The sequence below is a fragment of the Cryptotermes secundus genome, unplaced genomic scaffold, assembly GCF_002891405.2.
Source record: "Cryptotermes secundus unplaced genomic scaffold, Csec_1.0 scaffold671, whole genome shotgun sequence".
NCBI lineage: Eukaryota > Metazoa > Arthropoda > Insecta > Blattodea > Kalotermitidae > Cryptotermes > Cryptotermes secundus.
Window position 1 is genome coordinate 539,262 of NW_019724595.1, and position 20,506 is coordinate 559,767.

General features: G+C 40.6%; 2 protein-coding genes across 6 annotated transcripts in view; one reads left to right on the forward strand and one right to left on the reverse strand.

The window, feature by feature from the left end:
• The window catches only part of LOC111862384 (cytochrome P450 4c3), a 373,344-nt gene that overhangs the window by 149,805 nt on the left and 203,033 nt on the right, over positions 1-20,506 (reverse strand). Inside the window, exon 3 of one of the 3 annotated variants that reach the window (XM_023847720.2) lies at positions 5,925-6,013. The exons of the other annotated variants lie outside the window; for them this stretch is intronic. Coding sequence (XP_023703488.1) covers positions 5,925-6,013 — 89 coding nt within the window. The remainder of the gene's footprint in view (positions 1-5,924; positions 6,014-20,506) is intronic. 3 annotated transcript variants of the gene reach the window in all.
• The window catches only part of LOC111862386 (pituitary homeobox homolog Ptx1), a 134,782-nt gene that overhangs the window by 3,620 nt on the left and 110,656 nt on the right, over positions 1-20,506 (forward strand). The gene's annotated exons all lie outside the window — the stretch shown is intronic.

Consider the following 20,506-nt stretch of genomic DNA (forward strand, 5'->3'; position numbering starts at 1 on the left):
AAATTGCAAAATTTTTTTAGAATTATTTTTTAATTTAAAATTTAATTTTAATTATTTAAAAATCTATTGTCGTTGAATGTACAATTCTATTTTGTTTTGTGTGTTTTTCCCGTACTGTAGGTTGTCCTTCCGGGGTTCGTTTTAACAATATCTTGAAGTAAATTACCACGTGTATTACTGTCAAAATTTGGGTTATTTATTATTTGTATGTTACGTGCTATAAGCTACTTACACGCTATACAAGCTACTAAGACAACGCCGTTACTGCCACCGTACCTATCTTTATTACGTAAGCATGCGAAGTAGAGTGAGCTAATTCAGCGCAGGGCACAGCGGCCGAACGCTGTGAGAGCCTTCCTGCCGCCTGGGCTGCTACAGAGGCACAGTAGGCCTACGCTTGTAGAAAGAGTTCACCATCTCGCGTTTCTGATAACATGAACATAGTCCTTCACATACTCATACATAGCAAAACATGAAGCAGACTGCTCCTTGAGAAGTTTGAGAGTCGAAAAGCTAATAAAAAATCCCCCGCATTTGTGGGTCTCGAAATTCTTCATAGTGCACACAATAACCCTTCACTGCACCTTATTCTGAGCCACCTGAATTCAATCAAGGTCTTCATTCTCACATTTCGCTGTTACTCTTCTCTGCGGGCCTCTCTCTCTCTCTCTCTCTCTCTCTCAAGCGGTATATTTTATAAGACGCCCCAACTAAAATACGGAGGAAGCAAAATTAATTAAAACGTCATTAAAAAAATAATAGGCTGAATTTAAAGCAAATTAATAGGCTACATCATTAAAGAATAGAAAGTCATGCAGAATTCCTACAATGGGTATTTGTTGTACGTTAGAAAGAGAAAGTTGAGAATCATTGCATCAATATACAGGAGAAGCATAGCAACATGCTGCCGGTCACAGTGACCCCGCGGTCTAAGGCATGAACCGTCTTCGCTTACTCGAACGCTAGCAATAAAAAAAGAATATTAGACACATAACGACATATTCCTTTCTCAGAATAGACTAGGACCCTAGTCCTTGTTTATATACTATTTCACAAGCGCTGATTCATGTATTTATCTCTGCTCCCCTTCGTTTTTATTATTTTCATGTATCTCTTTCATACTTTTATTTGCAACTCTTTGCTCTCTGTTATAACAGAGACTTAATTTACACATTTGTAATTTGGATGGCCCAGCTTCAAATTTAGAACAACTGCTTTTGTATTTAAGTGAAGAGAACACGAGATGCACTAACACAAGAAAATATCTATAAATCGCGTTGTATCAAGACGTGCAACGCTAGAGACAGGAACTGAATTACAAGGAACGCGGTAAATACTGATCACAGGTGCTTCCCGTACCTTACATATAAATAGACAAAGACTTGATACTATATCACAGTGCGGTAGGCCTAACGTTGTCTTAGATGGAGCGGGCCGATATCGACTGGATTGATCTGAACGAGGATAAACGTGTGCAGGGCTCTCGTGAACACAGCAATGAACATTCGGGGACTGGGGCTTCTCAACATGAGCTCAGTTCCAATGAATTACTCAATTAGGCCTGATGCTGAAAGCGGAGCATTTGGGTTCTCTGGGAGATGTTCATTCGTTCGTTCATGTTTCCTTCTGCTCCTACTGAGTGCATAGGCCACCCGTGAAACGCTCCCTTCCATTTCAGTTTCCAGTCCTAAAACATGGGTGTCATTCCTACATACAGAACAACACAAACACAAAATAAACGTAGTGAGATATCCATGCCTCGAGTGGGATTCGAGCCCATGATCCCTGCTTTCGAGCGAGCGAAGACAGTTCATGCCTTAGACCGCGCGGCTACTGTGACCAGCCTCTAGTAGATATACGTTAGGCTAACTGGTCAGACAAGATACAATTTCTAACGACCATCGAATGTCGATAGCAGGCGATTATGTAAATTCAGATAAGCAAAACGACAAGCATAATAAGTGACCTGAGAATCATAACACAAAGGTAGAAAAAAATAGCTAAATTTCTATTAGAATGGCAGAAACTGCGATATTAAAAATGGTCCAGAAAAACTGTGTAAGCTCTGAATATAAATCTGTCGTTAGCTTCTGAGAAATAAATATTAACATTCCTTCAATAATTATACTGCCTAGGAATTGTATACTATTTAATTTATTTTCCATTTTCACGCCGGTTAATATCGTACACTAATTAGAGTATAAGACTGTGCTCAATCTTTAATTTGTATTACTGAAATATTTCATTTTTATTCATTTTGTTTGAAGGTAGCCGAATAATTATCTTTAGTCTATAGCTCGATATTTGACATTTCAGTTTTTGAACCTAAGACCCCTTCTTCAGACTACGCGCCTTATATTCTCGGGTCGATTTTCGTTCAGAATTCATTCTAAAACTTTGCATTATTCGATCCCTTAGAACTGAGTCCGATAAATCCGAGGGCCTTTCTGTGCATAGGAAAACTGAAAGGGAAAATGTAGACACACTCTCATTCTTTGAGCTGGATTCAAACCCGATACCTCAGAGTCTGAGCGGTTAAAAACCACGTGCTCCCTAAACTGGGTAGCACTAAAATCCGACTATATTTATTTATTTGTTTATTTATGGATATATTGGAGACACTCGAGTAGTGATAGCCCCAATGACAGTTTTAGAAATGGAAAACAGTAGACCTTTGGGAACCGGGCAGTAACACACAGGTTAAATAGTGAAGATTTGACTGTAGCGAACAACTGCATCTTTTGAGATGCCCTTCCAAGTGCAGATGTCGAGCGGGTATTTCAGAACACTAAGAGTTTCACGAAATTAAGCGCATACTCGTATATCTAAATAAAGATCTGAAGTTAAGTAGTTGCAGCAATGTTACCACGAAATCGTCATTGACCATTACAAATTACACTGAGTTAAACAAGAGTTCCGAGGCACAGAAAGACTTTCGGCTGAAGAGGAAGTCACGGATGGAACAATGCAGAAGTAGCGTTACACTGCTCAAACCAAGATCTCATTTCAGCCAGATTCACTTACAGAAAAATTCTAGAAATATATCTTTTACATTTATAATAAAGAGTCGATAAGAGCCACTTCATGATGAAGAAATAGACTGGCAGTTCAACGCTTTCCTTTTTCAGACTGCGATGATAACAGTTTATATATAATACGACTGATATAACCCTACTAATTTAGGCCTAATTTGTACCTTACAAAACAATGGAGGCCCCAGGGGAACAGGAGAATTATCTAAACTGAATGTACTCAGTGAGGTACCTCTGTTCATTTACACAGACGTTACTGGAGGATATAAATACACATACCGCAAAGAAAAGCGGGGAATGTACGCTACAAGACAGCAAAGAAATTAGTCTGCAAGTGAATGTTGACGAAACTAAACAGGGGCTTGTTTCATGTGTGAAAACCTAAGAACCTAGGACTAATAATAGTAGATATGAAGCTCATGGTTAAATGAAAAGCATGAGACTTTCTAGAAATACTTTTTTGTTCAGTTCTGGTAAACAATGTTGCATTTTTCAGGATCCTCAATTCCACTTTTTCACGCATCCATCCTACGTAATCTGCAGAATCTTCAATAAATGTGTACGTTCGGTGGGTAATGGCGCGTGGCGTGATGATATACTCGTCTTTCTTTGTTTCTTTGTTCATGTAGGTATCATTTTAATTCTTGTATTGGGGTTTTACTCCGTTCTGTCTGGTAGAGTTAGGACGGTGTATCTTTTCAGTCTCTGTGTAGTTTCGCTATTGTCTAGTAGGTTCACTGTTAGTGCATCAGTGTGGTTTTCTAATCTGCTTAAGTATTTTGTATCCCACTTTTTCATTTCACGGAGCTCTGTGTAGATCTTCATGGATCCTGTGTTTGTTTATGTACCAAGTTCCGTTCCAAAATATGTACAAAAAATAATTGAGCATCTGTTCTACGTGGGACATTTAATGACTTAAATTGCCTGCAATGGCATACGAAGCTGTTGGAAAGAAATCTGGACCTACTAAGGACGAAATAGACTCAAATGGGAAGTTGAGGACACGGCTGGATGTGTTTACATGACAAGAAACTGCGTGGTATTTCCTCTGTTTTCTAAGTTTACGTATTAGAAACACCTCAGGGAGGTGTTTTAGTATTAGCCCGTTTTTTGAAGTCATTGGCCCAGTTTTCACTTCCTATTACTGTGAATATAGGCTATTACGTATATCGGTTATTGCAAGTATCTAGTCACTCTCATCGGAGTGTTTAATTCTGGTTGAAAATAAAGCGACTGCGACTGGACCTCGGTAATCCCAAGCCACGTTTATACTAACTGACTTACAGTGCAACATGGGAATCGGACACTTTAAAAATTATAAATTTAATGTCACTATTGTACTTGGAGGCACCTTGGTACGTAAACAACCACCGGACCCATGAAATCTACAAATGAACACAGTGTTCAGTGGAATACCAACTACTTAAGAAAATTAGAAAACCACGTGATGCACTAACAGTGAACCTGCTAGACAATAGCGAACTAGACACATACACTGCAAAGATACACAGTCATAACTCTGCCAGACAGACCTGAGCAAAATCATAGTACAAGAAATAAATTATACCTAAGCGAACAAAAAAAATTGTATATGAGTTACTCCACTGGGCATAATACGTTCACGAGCCAGTACTTATTGAACATGTATAAATATATTGCAGATTTTGCATATGTGTATAAAAAAAATTGTGAAAAAATATTGTACCTCCTTGTAGTAAAAAGGAATTCCTGTGAAACAGGACGTTGCGTGTCAATGGGTCTACTTCTCTTTGGGAGTCAAAAGTTGCGACGCAATTACAGCTGTTCCCGAGACAGGCGCGTAGTCGAACTTCCGCGGGTTCCTGTCGCTGTTTATGTACAAATGTACCTATAAACCTTACGCATAAACAATTAGAGTTTTATATTTGAACCAGTTCAGTTCACGGACTATGCTCTGCTTCCAGGATTCGTAAAATGTTGGAGAAAACAAAAGCTTGAAAAGAAAACACCTAAATATAATCAAACGCTAAGTTTATATTTGTTTCTGTTCAGCCACTTAAATGAGGAAATTTTATAAATAATATTTGAAGATTCGGCTACTTCTGCCCCGCAAAATACACATCGCGTTGTTGCTTCAAGAAATAATAGCTGTTTAATGAGGAACTTACGAAATATATAAATAGATCTACACCTTGTAAACAAATTACATGGTGTTTAGTGTTAGAATAATCGGCACATCTGGTTACTTCTGTGCCTTGAAGGGTTAAACCGAGCGGAACCTATAATTCGGAAACTTTTCAGACTTATGAAAAATATAAATTTAATTACATATCGAGCACATCCTACAAATTCCCCTACTAAATGCAACAACCCTGCTTGTGGCTATTTCCTCTATTCCACAGTTACTATCGTTTCGTTTTATCTTACCTCAAGTTTCTCTTCTGCAGAATTTTACTAACATTTCTTTCCCTTTTAATTCGAATTTTGTTTCTGTAGAATTTTACTCACTTTTCTTTCCTTCTTAATTCAAGTTTCACTTCTGAAAAAAATCACAAACATTTCTTTCCCTTTTAACTGATGTTTCACTTCTGTAGAATTTTGTTAACATTTCTTTCCGTCTTAACTCAAATTTAATTTCTTTAGAATTTTACTAACATTTCTTTGTCTTTTAAATCAAGTTTCGTTTCTGTGCAACATTACTATAGAATTTTACTAACATTTCCTGCCCTCTTAACCCAAGTTTCACTTCTACAGAATTATTATAATAGAATTAAATATTTGTTCGGTAAATGGGAAAACAAACAGTTTTACAGATATTAATGCGTTCTAAGAGAAGGGGCAACATTAACATTTGTCCTTCAGTAGAGTTGAATAAGAGATAGGCATGGAAAGGCCATTCATGAGAACACTTACTGAGTCCTGAGCCTAATCCACGCAGAGGAGAAGGAAACCCGCACCAGCCCGGTAGAGCCCGAACCTACAGTTTCGGCTGTGAGGACATCCTGAAAGTCGTAAGAATGTTTAGGCTTATTCCTATTTACTTACAAATAAAAAATAAAACAATTTTTGCATACAAATTTAGATGCAGTCTTCATACGTCGCTCTTAATTTACTGCGAGACTTTACAGCATATTAATGGTAAGGCGAATGCTGGCCCTCGTCAGCTGTTGCGCATTGCTAGTGTAAGCCACTACTTGCTGCTTTGTGAGACACAACTCTGTTAGGCTTATGTGGTACTACATAAAGAAATTGTAACATAACCAGCAGAAATTCTGAGACCAAGGTCCCAAAAGTGGGTGGGGGGAACGGGGACGAGGGATGTGATAATTTGCTTACGTTATTTCATTCCTTGACCTAACCAGTACTAGGCTATGCATATGACATTCCTGTCATCAGTTGCACAGAAAAGTAACCAGTGGACTCCCAGTTAATAAATTGTGGAGTTAAACGTTCCCAGGGTTCTAAACTTANATATCTGTGCTTTCTGGACAATAATATGCAATGTAGCCTGGTCGAAGATTATGCGGTTTTACACTTACGTAAAACTCAAGTCTGACATATTTGTATGTGGTCTGTAACCTACTTTCGTTCATTTCATAAATTGTGCCTTATTGAAATTATTCCCAATAGCGACAAAGAAATTCTAGCATGTGCATTCAGCATAAATACATAGGCTTACATCAGTAATTTCTTACTTAAAATTTGAGATGTCCGTTGTTTATTCCTGCACAGGACCTAGAGAATTTATGAACTTCTTACGTTCAGGCCTACGTTACTTATTGTTGTTGTTTATAGAGGAAATCTCGACGTTAAATCGCTTCAGAAAATGTCTTAAGGTACAGCGGATCTGGATGACTTTTTACTCCTTTGAATCATGAATTCAGACCAAATAATTCCCAAGAATTCTGTTCTAACCCCGCAGAATACAAAATAAGCTATCATTACGACAGTAAACTGGTTCATGTTATGTACAGAAATACTGAAATTCTTACGAAATCCATAAGCACTCAGTTGAAGCAGAGTACAGGGTCTTTAATCTTAAAGCAGGTGTTGCATAGAGAATCAGTAGGCTTTAAAGTGCCAAAAGCATTCGCGAACACTTACTGGCAAGAACCCCGGCGTACTGATATAATTGTGCAAAGGAGAGGGAAGAGCTGGAACTATCCTCCAAATAAACAAATAGTGACCAAAATTATTAGAAAATCATTTGAAGAAAGGAGGCGGAAATAATTCTTATATAATATTCGTTATTATGTAAAACATAAGCTACTGGAAAGGAACTTATACTAAAATTGTTTATTTTACGGGGGCCGCAACACAGACTGAGGCAAATTAATCTCCGTAGAATCTGAGGTTTTTATAGAGCTAGTTTTGAAGAGTCCTATCTTCCGGGATGTAACGTCGTGTAGCTCGTTGAAAGTCAGCAGACGTTTGCTACCTCAAACATGCTGATTTATTGCTTGGTTCATTCTTCGACCCTGAAATTGAGGTGATATGTTCGTCCGAAACGTCATATCCCAGAAGATAGCACACTTCAAATTATTCGTGTTCGTAAAGATCAATTCATAAACACGTACTGTTACTACATCAATTATAATAATCATTTACAACAATATACACGGAAGTCTCCTCAGGAGATAAGCCGCGTCATGGTTAAGATTCAAAGCAATGATTCGCTAACTTGCTTTATCGTGACCAGGGTCCTCCACAGCTGTCGGCAGGACGTGTAACCTACCATCATCTCTCCGTCCCGGATTTTTTTTTGGAAACTAATAAAAATCAGATAAAGGAAGGAAATATACAAATATAAAATCCTGGCGATCACCATGAGATCACCGACCTGTTCCTTCAGATGTAGCCCGATCACGTCTCGGCTGATTATTACATAGTACCAATGGTACAAGTAGTGCCAATAGTACCAATAGTTCCACAGTATCCGGTATAATACTAATGTTCTATAAAATTTATTAAAAGCTGTTCACTACACTACATGAAGAACGGGGTCTCCTGGGATGTGGCGCTGTGTAACTATTGTGTTAACCGACGTTCCTCCGAAACGTCAGTTAACACAATATCTACACGGCGCCACATCACCGCCGTGAAAACTTCAAATTTGACATTACATGTTTTGAACAATGTGGTCATCATCAGGCGTTAGAATTATGGATGGGGAAACCGCTGTCTCCTCTATCGTTTCTTTACATCCCTTCAATGCGCATGCGTGCTTGAGGTGGTGGGGTGTCCCTTCCTGTTGTGTTATGTATCATGTTTTTTTTTTCAAATTTTTCTGTTGCCTTCCTTCCTCTAAACCCTCGGATTCCACACTAACATTAAGACAGAGCATGGGCCCAATTGCAACCCTTAGAGAGAGAGCAAAATAAATTTATTTTATATAAAGATATTTAACGATGGCTTGTGGCTAAGTCCTGCCGTGGCTGTTGCCAATTACTGAAGTTAGTGTTTCAGGTTTTCACGGTTCTGACTATGAAGATTGCTGTCTCTTTGGGCGTAACACCGTACAGTCTGATAAGTATTCACAAGGCTACACGACGTTACATTGCAGAGGACGACAATCTTCGTTACGAACTTTGCTGGGGAGAATACTATTGCCATAGCTCGAATATTACTGAGGACACTACTGGATGATAAGGATCTGTTTGCACGCCGAATATTTTGTAGATCAGAGACACCTATAACAACTTAAAAACAAAAAGAGACTCTGAAGTCCATGGGAGAATCCAGCAACATATCAACACAGTAAGTGCACATAGGCCTGCAGCGAATGATGTTTGTCATCAAAACGCGCTTCTTCCTCAGGTCGATTAATATTGCAGCATGTAGAGCCGTTACTATGCAACGACTGTCAGTTAGGCTAATATACCAGAGACTTTTCTAGGCAACGGCTAGGTAAACACGTTGCCACAGCAACGAATCTATGCGCAACAATAGAGGTACGTTTGGAAACGTACGAGTAGTTTTTTAATCGGTCCGTACCGAGGATTTGTAAGGAACATAATTGGGGTGACAAAGTCAGTTCTGTATGGGAGTCTGTGAAGAGAGGACTTGAGCATGTGTAGCTGAAGAACCTCCACTGTTAGAAGCCGTTGTCAGGAAACGGTTAGTAAAGACACAGCAGGGTTGGAACGGTTTTGCTTGTGTTGTGGCGATTTGTGGCTTGTGGAGTTTAGCAGTGTTGCTGTAATTGCTTGTAGTTCCGAGTCGTGCGTACAAGTGGTCAACAAATCAATTCACCAATTCAATCCCCGTCTATAGTCACACATACACGTGAAAATATTGTGGCAGACTATCTGTACAATCTTAGGGCAGTTCTGTGCATAGGTCTACTTCAAACTGTCCCTGAGTCCTTCAGTTAATCATGAGGGGTTACACAACTTGCGAAGTTCCCTAGAAGTCCTGATGCAATTTACATAATTAGTTAACTCCATGTGGCAAAGTACTTATTTAGAAGCTGATAGCTGCTCAGCTTCGCCTGTTACGTAAACTGAAGTTTCATTACCGCCATTGGTCCCCTTTCTCAGTGAGTGGAATCCAGACTTCCTGCCCTATGGAATTTGAAATAAAACATTGATTTATGGTACGTATATGATATAACTAATTACCAGCAATTAAAATGTTCTTATCTATCTGTTTCCTAAATTTTCTCTTTTGTTTTTAATAAGAGTTTTGCTTCTGGTTGCTCACAGGGATTTTATTTTATTTTGAAGAATTTATTTCGTTAAATTGGGTTTTGTTGCAAGAACATTTTGTTGGGGCGCCATGATATTATCATTGGAATACTCGTATAGGCTACAAGTTGTAATAAAATACATGATCTCTGAATAGTCGTGCCCTCGGGATGTGACGCAGTGTGGTCATAACCACCGCTGTGAGAACCTCAGGCACTCCATGTCTGGTCTCTGCTTACTGTCGCAGTTATTCTGACCAGACACAGGCCAACGGGCGATGCTGGAATTTGTCGCCAGTCATTGAGCGCTATTGGTTTCAGCCAGCGATTCGCATTTGTTTCTCGGGCCCCTGAATTTTATCTCTCATTGCACAAAGGAAATCACGAGCATTCCGCCCAAAATGCAATTAAACTTCCTCTTTTGTTTATGATACAAGAATTAAAACTTTTATATTGTAATTTACTGAAACCGAAGAGACATTAAATATATTTGCAATTAAAAATGATGCACGAGGGTGTCTGAAACACTGGGACTGCGAAGCGAGGGTCTCACCTGCTGAACACGGAAACTGCGGAAGAGAGTGTGGAAAGTAAGAGGAGACACGGAAGAGAAAGAAAGTTGTAGGAATGAAGGGAGGAAGCGTGAGAAAAAGGGAGAGGAAATTGTAGAAATAGAGGGAATATGGGGTGAAAGGGAGGGAGAATTGAGAGATAGGAAAGGCTGGAGAGTGGGAAGAGAGGGGTGAGGAGTGGGGAAAAAGATTGAAAGGAGACTGGAGAATAGTGGAGACGGAAACTGGGAGAAAGGAAGATAGAGCAATTGGAAGAAAGAAAGGGAGGCTGTGGGAGAAACAAAGGAAGTAAAGGTGGGAGGATTGAGATAAGAGAGGGAGGAAAGAAAGGTGGTTGGAATAGGGGGAGAAATGCAGTGTGGCTAGACTAGAGTTCGCCCTAGACAGTGTAAGAATGGCGGAAAGAAGGAGGGTGCGAAAATTTGAGAAGGGGGAAAGAAAACAGAAATGTGTGAGAGGAGGGAAAGGAAAGCGCGTGTGACTGGTGAATGAAGGGTGGAAAAAATCGAGGGGTGAAAAGAAGAGGTGGAGGGAGAAAAAGGAAAGGAAAAAGAGATGAAGGAACAGGGGAAGAAGGAAGAAAGAAAGTTTCATGGCGGGAAATGTTCTAGGCGTTTCGGGTTGCGACGCCGTTCAGAGCTAGTAAACGGCTGCAAAAATGATAGTGCAATGTATGACCTCGGTACTGAGGTACCCACCTTTGCCGAAAGAAGTATGTGGCGTGCTTCTAAATACTAGAAGTGCCACTGCTAAGCACATTGGGTTATTTTACCGGGTTTAGTATCTTACGGTGCTTAACCTAAAAAGCGCTATCTTTTCAGAAATTTTAGAGTCCATAGATTGCATACTCAGTGAAATAGTAACGCCATAGTGACCTTCAGGAGGTGTAATATGTGAGAATGGGCAACAGAGAAGCAAGTACACTTCGATCAAGCATAATGTTGAAAATTGCAATTATTTCCCTGTGAAAATTCAACTGCCTTTGTGTTAATGACCGATGCCTCCGAAATTCCGTGCGACTAGGGGCTTATTTAAGAATAGAGGAAAAGTTCTGTATTCGTAGGCATTACTACTGAATATAATTTCCCATTCCAATGAATGAGTTGCGTATAACGAACGCAGTAAAGCAGGTCGTATCATCATATTCACTGCATTGTGATTCGTGTGGTCAGAAATGTCATCTGTTTTGAAGTTGTAACTCGAAGTTTTATGGATTCATGAAGTATCCCTATTATACTCAACTCTTTGGTTGCCATTTTAATATGCTAACACGGCAGATCCTATAACATAAATTCAATGCAATGGTTTATATTGAAATTCTATCCTTTACAGAAATGTCTCAATTGTTTGAAATTAATCACATCACTGCCATCAAACTGGCATAAATCCCAGTTGGAACAAAACTTCATCAAAAATAACAAACCGTGAAATTTCAAGTGTTCAGGAGAGAAAGCTACATTAACATATTAAACTTTACTAAATTGAAACATGTTGTTGCTTTCTAGACAAAATATTTCTGGCGATGATTTATAAAAATAAACTTCGTAAACTGTACCTACTCTGGCTCTTTCTTCTACTGGCAGTAGAGAAAAATAATGACTGTTATTTTGTACATCACTGAACAAAGAGATGTATATTTTTTACGTGTTGCATCCTGTTGCGTCGTGTACAAAAAATATTTGTTAAGATAAATTAGCACCTGATGAAGACCAAATAGAGATCGAAACATGAGGTGCCTCACATGTACGATCTTCATGCAAATAGATCATATTTTATAAATTGTTGTGATGACTGTAATGTGCAGCACATGTATTTATACTTCTTTCGGCCATAACTTGAACAAATTCAAGCCTCACAGTCGGTGGTTGAGTGATTTGGCCTTCAGTTATAAAGTAAACCGTCAGATACTTCATAAATTCTATTAATATCTCTTATTTCGAGAATCAACTACATAATCCATTCTCTCCCTACGCATAATTTGCATTCTTTTCTGGTATGAATATAAAGCTGCAACACGTCTTGAATATTCCGAAATGTAACAGACGCGCGGAATCTTCGAAACTCTCGTCGCAGTTTCCACAAACAGGAACCTAGAAGCTATTCAACTCTTACGTAATACGCGTAGGGTGGTACGCGTGACGCAAATAACGGGTTCCCGTTCGGATGGCTGGATTTATGACCACCTTGCTTACAGGTTCTCTTAATCACACTTAAATACAGCGCTGTCACTGATTTATACACTTTCCAGTCCACGGTTGCACATGCACTAGGACTCCCGGTCTTCACTAGTCTTGTCCTGGCAACGGAACCCAACAAAGAAACTAACACTTCAACTCAGCATGAAGTCTTATTGCTATTTCGTCTTCAATCACTGTGGAACCTCGGAAGTAAAAATTCTTCTCGACTCTTTCCTCCAGCTTATGACTGGATCGTAACTGCCCCTATGAACTAACTCTGTCACTGCATTCACTTCTCTTATAAGCACACTGCACAGACCCCACAGAAAATACCGTCTCTATTGTTGGTGGCGTCACTGCTTACGCGGAAGTGTGTTTACCCAGCCCTTCCTTAGAAACGGGTTGCATAACCCTATTATTCCACGGCTGCTCGGCGAGGACGACATAGAAAACACAGTCTCACCTATTGTTGCGTTTTTGACCATGTTTACGGCGCTGTTGCCTGGCAACGCGTTGATCAAATCTGTTACAGTCTTAAATGACAATTTCACTGAACATTCAAGTTTTGAGCAAGACAAATTTTGTTACTGGAATGCCGGCTGAAATACAGATGCCTCTCTCAGTATTACCTGGAGGTCAACCCATAAAGATTTCTGTTGAGGATAGAGTCAAGATATCCGAACAGACTTTCGGGTTTTGCATGTAAGACCATTCTCTCAGCTTCTGCAAATCCAAAGACGGCTACTTCACGAATACGAGTATATCCTTCTGACTTTATTCCATTTCAGAATACACCAGTTTCATCTCACCCTCAGTACTGCGTACTAAGCTCGTAATGCAATGTGTAAAATTTAACTTAGGAGGATAACTGGAAAATAAAATCGTGCCTCAGACGGTCAGAAAAATATCTGCTCAAAAGGTTTCAGGGTTTTGAGGCGGTCGTGCTTACATTTAAATACTATTCAGCCATTTGCTTGGAGGTTATATGGATAACCATGAAATACAGTCAAAATTGTCAGTCTCCGGACTAAAAACCCCATTTTTTACCTCAAATTCCCAATTCGAAGTTCTGCTGTATAACTGACTATGGCATTCGGCCTGGAAGTTAATGTTGCTCCTTATTGGTTGTCATTACGTAACCTTGTATGCGGTTACTAACTTTCAGATAATGGCCGCGCCATGGCTCAGGCGGTTAGTTGCCGGCTTCCCACCGCGGCGGCCCGAGTTCGGCCCCAGGTCAGGTCATTTGGGATTTGTGTGGACAAAGCGACGCTAAGGCAGGTCTTCTCCGAGTACTTCAGTTTCCCCTGCCAATTCTCATTCCACCGACTGCTCCACACTCATCACCTACCATCTGGGGCCAGTTAGTGGCTGATGTACCAAGTGGACTCAGTCTCACCGCACCCCAAGAAACTAAAAAAAAAATAAAAACTTTCGGAGAAAATTGCTGCTCCAATTTACAAGGTGAAAACGAGGCTCTCCAACTCGCTGTTACTACTGGACAGAGCCCTGCAACATAACGTTCCATTGTCGCTGTATGATACAGAGAGGGAAACACTGATAGAGCTAATAAGCATGTCCCTTGCTGCGAAAGGAGCCTGAAACTAAACACGTGATACTGTCGCGTGTACGGGGGTAGGCGTAACGAAAACAACGAGTTTAGATCGGATGATTGGATTTATTGGCACTTCGGTTACAATCTCTCTGAATTACACTCAATAAAACGCTATCGCTGATTTAAACACTTTCAGTTCACCGTCGTACATACACCAGGGTTCTCAGTCTTCACTAGTCGTCTCCTGGCAAAGGATCTCAACTTCAAATCACTATCAAGCCTTCTTCGACCCAATTCTCCAGTGTTAATTCCCTCTCAAATTCGCTGTACGCCTGGAATCTCCTGGTACGAATTCTCAACTATACACTGGTCCAATTCACTCAACTGCTACTAGCTTCTGAAAACATTTCTCTTATAATCACTTTGCAAAGACCCAACGAAAAAGACAGTTTGTGTTGTTGATGAAGTTTTTATCTCGCCGTTGCTTAGCAATGGACTCTCTATTGTTGTCACGCGCTTAAGCTGAATGTTGTTTACAGGGCCGTTACTTAGCAATGGATGTCTGTTATTGCTGTCACGCGCTTAATCGGGAAGACGTTTACCTAACTGTTGCATAATAATGGGTATTCACGTTAACATATTGTAGCGGTTGGCGAACGGCAAGATTGAATGCAGACGTTGCTAGCAGGAGTCCGCGGAAACAACGGGAAGAAAAGGAACGGGGATGCACAGTGAGGCCATTCGGGACGAACAGCCTTAAGAAGGGAACAATGTGGCGTATTGGCTCTGTGCAGGAACTGTTGAGCCACATAGGCCTCACGCCAAAATATATTTGTATCTTGTCAGAAAGTTGCTGGTGATTCAGTTACCAACATACGTGTATTATCGTGATTTGTCAAGCGGTTAAAATGTTCCTGATGGGCGTTAACCCCTGTGAGAGATCACCCCAGTTACTGCTTATCAGAAAATCTCTATTATAATCCTAAGCCTACATTGGGGCATGTCGCAAAGTGGAACTTTGATGAGGAAGTTTACAGAAGGATGACTCTCCTAAACGATCATAGTAATCTTTAGAGCAGTTGATTGAACAGTAATATCTAAAATAATCCACTCTTTGCCCACATTATACAGGGTGTCCGGATAAAAGGTATCAAAAATAAAAAAAAATTGTCAGAAAGTAATTATCACACACGTTTACGGTTTATGTCATCGGAAAGGAAAGCCCTGTATTTTTTCATGCCCGGCTTAAGCGCAAGCGCCTCCACATTCTTGCCAACATGTTAGGAATCACTTGGACGGAGAGATGACTGGGAGATAGACCGGCAGAAGTGGATCAATTGCTTGGCCTCCTAGGTCGCCAGATTTAACACCACTGAAATTTTTCTTGTGGGGATATGTGAAGGACATTGTCTACTAGGTTAAGATCAACGACCTTCCAACACCTGAAAGCCCTCATAAGGGACGCTGTTGCTATGGTAACACCAAACATGCTGGATCGTCTGGATATTTGTCGTGCACCAAGGGAGCCCACGTTGAAATTTATTGAGAAAGTTATATGCTCAGAAAAACTTTGATAGTTTCCCTTTGTAGTGGATTAACCCGTAAATGTGTATAATAAAAACATTCTGAGATATAATTATTTTATTTTGGACACCCCTTATATATCAGCTCAGGGCTAGTTCTTGTTAACAATTAGCGGGAATCCTTGGGTTGAAAGAGTCTCTGTACCCCTCGCTTCAGACGTGAAATGTTGCTGTGTACACAGCAGGCGACAAGGGTAAGTCAGGTGAAGGATCTGTTCCTTGTGAATCCAAACGTGAAACCATAATTAAGAAACGCATGGCTTCTACTCTGATATCTGAACTAGAAATATTTGAAAAGATACGTAGCGGTTGATAATTATGAACATTTGTTTTATCTTATGTTAACTTGGGAAGGGTGGCCTCATGTGTAGCCTGCCACTGCGTAATTACAACTCGGCACTTCCGCTACTGTGACGTATTGGTTTCTGCCCTCTGTACGAGACACTTCTGCAACGTAAAAACAAAATCAATGCCTTCTTCAGACAGCGACTGGCTACAGCCTGGGCAGCTGAGAGGTCAGGAGTTCGAGTCCTCGTAGGAAAATGATTTTTCTCCTGTTCACTCTGTCCATACCAGTTCTGGGTCCCTCACAGCGTCATATCCATTGGTTACTGGGGGTTCTTTCTCCGGGGATAAAATGACCGGCGCGTGAAGCTGACCGTCCACCTCCAACTAGTGCCGAGGTCAAGAAATTGTGGATCTATATATTCAGTCCTCCATAAACATTCATGGCATATGATTAAGTAGTTAAGCACAGGAACAATGACTTTTATCCCAGTATCTGCCTTAAGAGAGTTAATAAGACTATGATAATTCTCACTCAGGATAGCTGCGGTATATACCCCCCCCCCCACATTTAAGTAGTCTCAGACCAGTGTGAAGACACAACCCGGAGCAATAAATGCAGTCTGTTGGACCAAGTTTCGAAGCGGGATTTCCAATTTCTAACCACTGCGTCACTCCGTTTGCAGTTCTGTCCGAAGAACACAAGTTTTGGCGCTGTCTGATTGATGCGGGGCGGTCACAAGATGTTAGCGTCAGCGGAAATCTGTGAGCCGGCTGACGGCTTGCGACAAGAACATCACAGGGGACGCGCTATTAGCCTAAAGGCTCAGTGAGCCGGAAAATTGACCTTTCTCTTGCCTGTCGAAACTTCTGCCGAGCAGAGACCACACTGTCAGAATCAGCGACATCATTTCTGTGCCTTTGGTTGTCAGAGAAATATTGTTCATGACTTGTGGGAATAGCCGTGCCGTGGGCATAAGAAAGAAATGAGAACTTAAAATGCGGAGTGCGTTCAGTTCACTTTCAAAGTTGCTAATGTAATATCAGTTGAGAATTCACCGAAAAGTTAACCAGTTTTATATATATTTTTCCGTACTTTTAAATTTCCCATCTTTCTTCAATATTACTTTCCACTCCTACGTGGTATCGAATCATATATCAATGCCGAAGTTTAACCCCCAACTCCCAAAAATAACACAAAATGGTCAATCGGAAACCACACCTTTCATACGGTATACTACACTGCAAATATCCACATCAAAATAATATAAACACTCACATAAACGGAAAGCCTTAACGTTCGAAAATTCTTTGCCGTGATAAGTAGAAACTGCGTAATTTCAGAGTTTTCGTATCACCGTTACATTGTTCTTTATATTCATCATAAATAATCATTATCATCATCATTGGCCAAGTGGCCCTTCTATGGACACAGTTTTCCAAGAAGATTCTGCCTCATTGCTCCAGTCCCTTTATCCCAGAGCTTTAGCAACCTTGCCCCTCCAGCTTGCCTCTCACAATAGCTCTCCTTCCTTCCGGTTTGGCTTTAAGAATTTAAGAACTGGTCCATTCGAACGGTATGACAAGCCAGTTTCAACCTACCCATTATTATTAAAGTTATAATATTCATGTCCTCAGGCAAGGTGTATAATTCATAATTCTTCCTACGAAACGAATCGCTGCACGAACCTCGCATTTGGCAGGATTTTGACTCGACATGGCCATTTTAACGTGGGGGCACAACGTGGCCGTGACTTGGCCCTGTCACACAGCAGCACTGCCATTTCTGGAAAAAATCCTTTGCATTTTTACTGGACTTGTATATTTACTTCCCGAATTAGCTATAAAATTAGTTTCTTTGTATGCAAAAAAGAATTTAATGACGCTGACAACAGGTGAGACTACAGGCCTATAGCATCAAGTAGTATAACAATTAATAACTAATTAATTAGAAGGGACGTGAAAGGAAGCGACAGTGGCTTATCTACCGCTCTACAGCCCTTGTGGATCTTGACCACTTTTTCAGTTTCTTAATCTGTACAGAGTTGGTATGAGTCCTTGGACGGGGACCAGCCCGTCGCAAGTCCCTACCTACGCACACAACACAAACGCACAATTAACACACACAGACATACATGCCTCGAGTGGGACTCGAACCTATGAGCCTAGTGTTCAAGTGGGCGAAGTCAGTTCATGCCTCAGACCGCGAGGCCATTGTGATCGGCAGCGATAGTGGCTTAAAATCCGTGGCCTTAGTTCGCAAGCGAACTATACCGACCGAGCAACCGCCACTTGTCGGCGAAGTTAGTGCCAACTTTAGCGGATAGAGGGTGTCGCGTGGTCAGCGCAACGAATTCCCACGGCTATTAATCTCGGTTTTCTAGACCGGAGCCACTTTTTCCTTAAAAGAGTTCCTCAATTATTCTCACGAGGCTGAGTGGACCCCGTTCCAGACCCACTACTTCTCAGAAAACGAGGTAGCGCCGAGAATCGAACCCGGACCTCTGGATGTGTAGCCAGGAACTCTGACCACTAGACCACAGAGGCGATAGTGTTTTACGGTGACATAATATCCAGGGGCATTACTTGATGGTCTGATGAAAACCGCGAAAAACCTCAGTCATGATAGTCGATCTCCAGACCAAGAGTTCCTATGTAGGAAACAGGGATGTAGTTCACTCTGCCGCCACTTGCGGTAACGAGGCCTGGCCTTCGATTTACGTGTTCTCATAAACGTTCAGTAATTAATTAACGTGAAGTCTGCCAAAATTTTAATTGAAGAAAGCTAAAACCAAGATTGGCAAAAATATTTAAATTCAGTAAATTGGAAAGGTACAGAAAGGCCTACGAAGATAGTAAATTTGATAGCATAAGAGTACGCACTAAACGGTGCTGTTGTCTAGAGAGAGTGTTCCCCAAAATTTTGCATGTGAGTAGGAATTTTGTCAAAAATGCCTCACTCCCTTTTCCTACAATTTATTTCAGTCTAAACTTCTGTCGGAGTCTGGGTGATTTGGCCCTCAGAAAAAGAAATTTTCTAATAAACACTTCATTGATCTTATTAATAGTCGTTATTTTGATGTTACCACCATGCACTCTATTGTCCCTGCTAATTTTATAAACTTCTGAAAAAGTTAAATAGTTCCATTCAGTGTGACTGGTTATGATTTTCTTATTTCAATTATTCATGCCCTTACACGTTTCGGTCCTACGTCATAACACGGTACAGCCTACGAAGAGACTTTTTTGGTTTTGTTATCTTGTCTGAATAAGTGGGCGACTTCTAGATCATCTGTTTTCTAATGTTGTCCTTATGTCTAACTTCCTAGACTTTCTGTGGCGCTCAATCTACGTAGCCGGTGGTTAATGGTGATTTTACACAGAGGCGATTTAACGTGGTGGGCCTATTTCAAGACCAATCTGTAATAAGCTTCATTCTTAACTTGCACATAAGCACGTAACCTAATAAGAAATTGGACTATGTTTATATTAGGAGTATCATTCGCCGACTTGTTTAAAACTGGAATTGCTTCTGGCTGTGCGTACTTTATACCAGCCGCTTTGTTCAGGCATTAAAATACAAATTGTATTCATTGTAAGTAAATCTTACTCATTTGATTCTTAGTGGTAACTCAGGTTTGCGTTAATGAAAGTATTATTATTGTTATCCAACTGATATAAACTGCCTTGTTTCAGGTCTGTTTAGTTTCTTTTTATTTACTCGTGCAAACTTCATAATTGATTTTTGGGCTGTTAATTGTGCAAGAAAATAAATGAAATTTGAATTGATTTCGGAACGTTACTAGGATTAATGCTGATATCTGCCGCAAATATTGTGATGCTGTGTAGTGCTTTGACTCTGTTTACAAACATGGGGTTCGGTGAGCGGCAGACTGGGACAGCTGCTGAAGCACTCGCTGGACTCTGCTCGACAGCGGATTAAAATTTTGGCGTTCATGAGTCCAAAGTTTAGTTGCCACCCGTCTCGTTCCAACTGTCTGGCTCCCGAGACAGTCCCGCTCCTATCCAACCCCAGCTTCTGGGCCGCTGTGCTGGCCGCTATCAGCGCGTCCAACGGGTTCCCCCCGCAGTTAATGCAAAATATTAAATTTGAACCGAAATTGAACAGAACGTAACTAAATGGGTAATACGGTGATGAAGGAGGAATGAGAAGAGTGATATATCTTGGGATGTGACTCCGTGTAGTTTGGTAGAAGTTCACTACCGTATTATCACCTTCAAATTTGAGGAATACGCCTTGCTTGCTGTTGCCTCCCTCCTTCACTGTTTGCTCGGAGCACGTTTCTGCGAAGTGTCTGTGAAGTTCTGCCAGACTACGCAATGTGACGCCCAAGCAGATAAGCACCGCCCTGAGAACCTAAGCACTAAGCATGGATACAGCAGCGCAAAATGCTTAACTAGATATAACAAGACACAAGTAAGAAACACGATCTACCGTCTATGAGATAAAGGCGCTGATAACATTATAATTAATGAGCTTAACAAAGAGACTATAGAGAAAATAACATAACAGGGAGCATAATAACGTGGCATGTACACCCGTTGCTAGGTAACGATCATCAAATAATCAAATACACAGCAGCCCTTGCTAAGTAACAGCTCCGAAAACATTCAAGT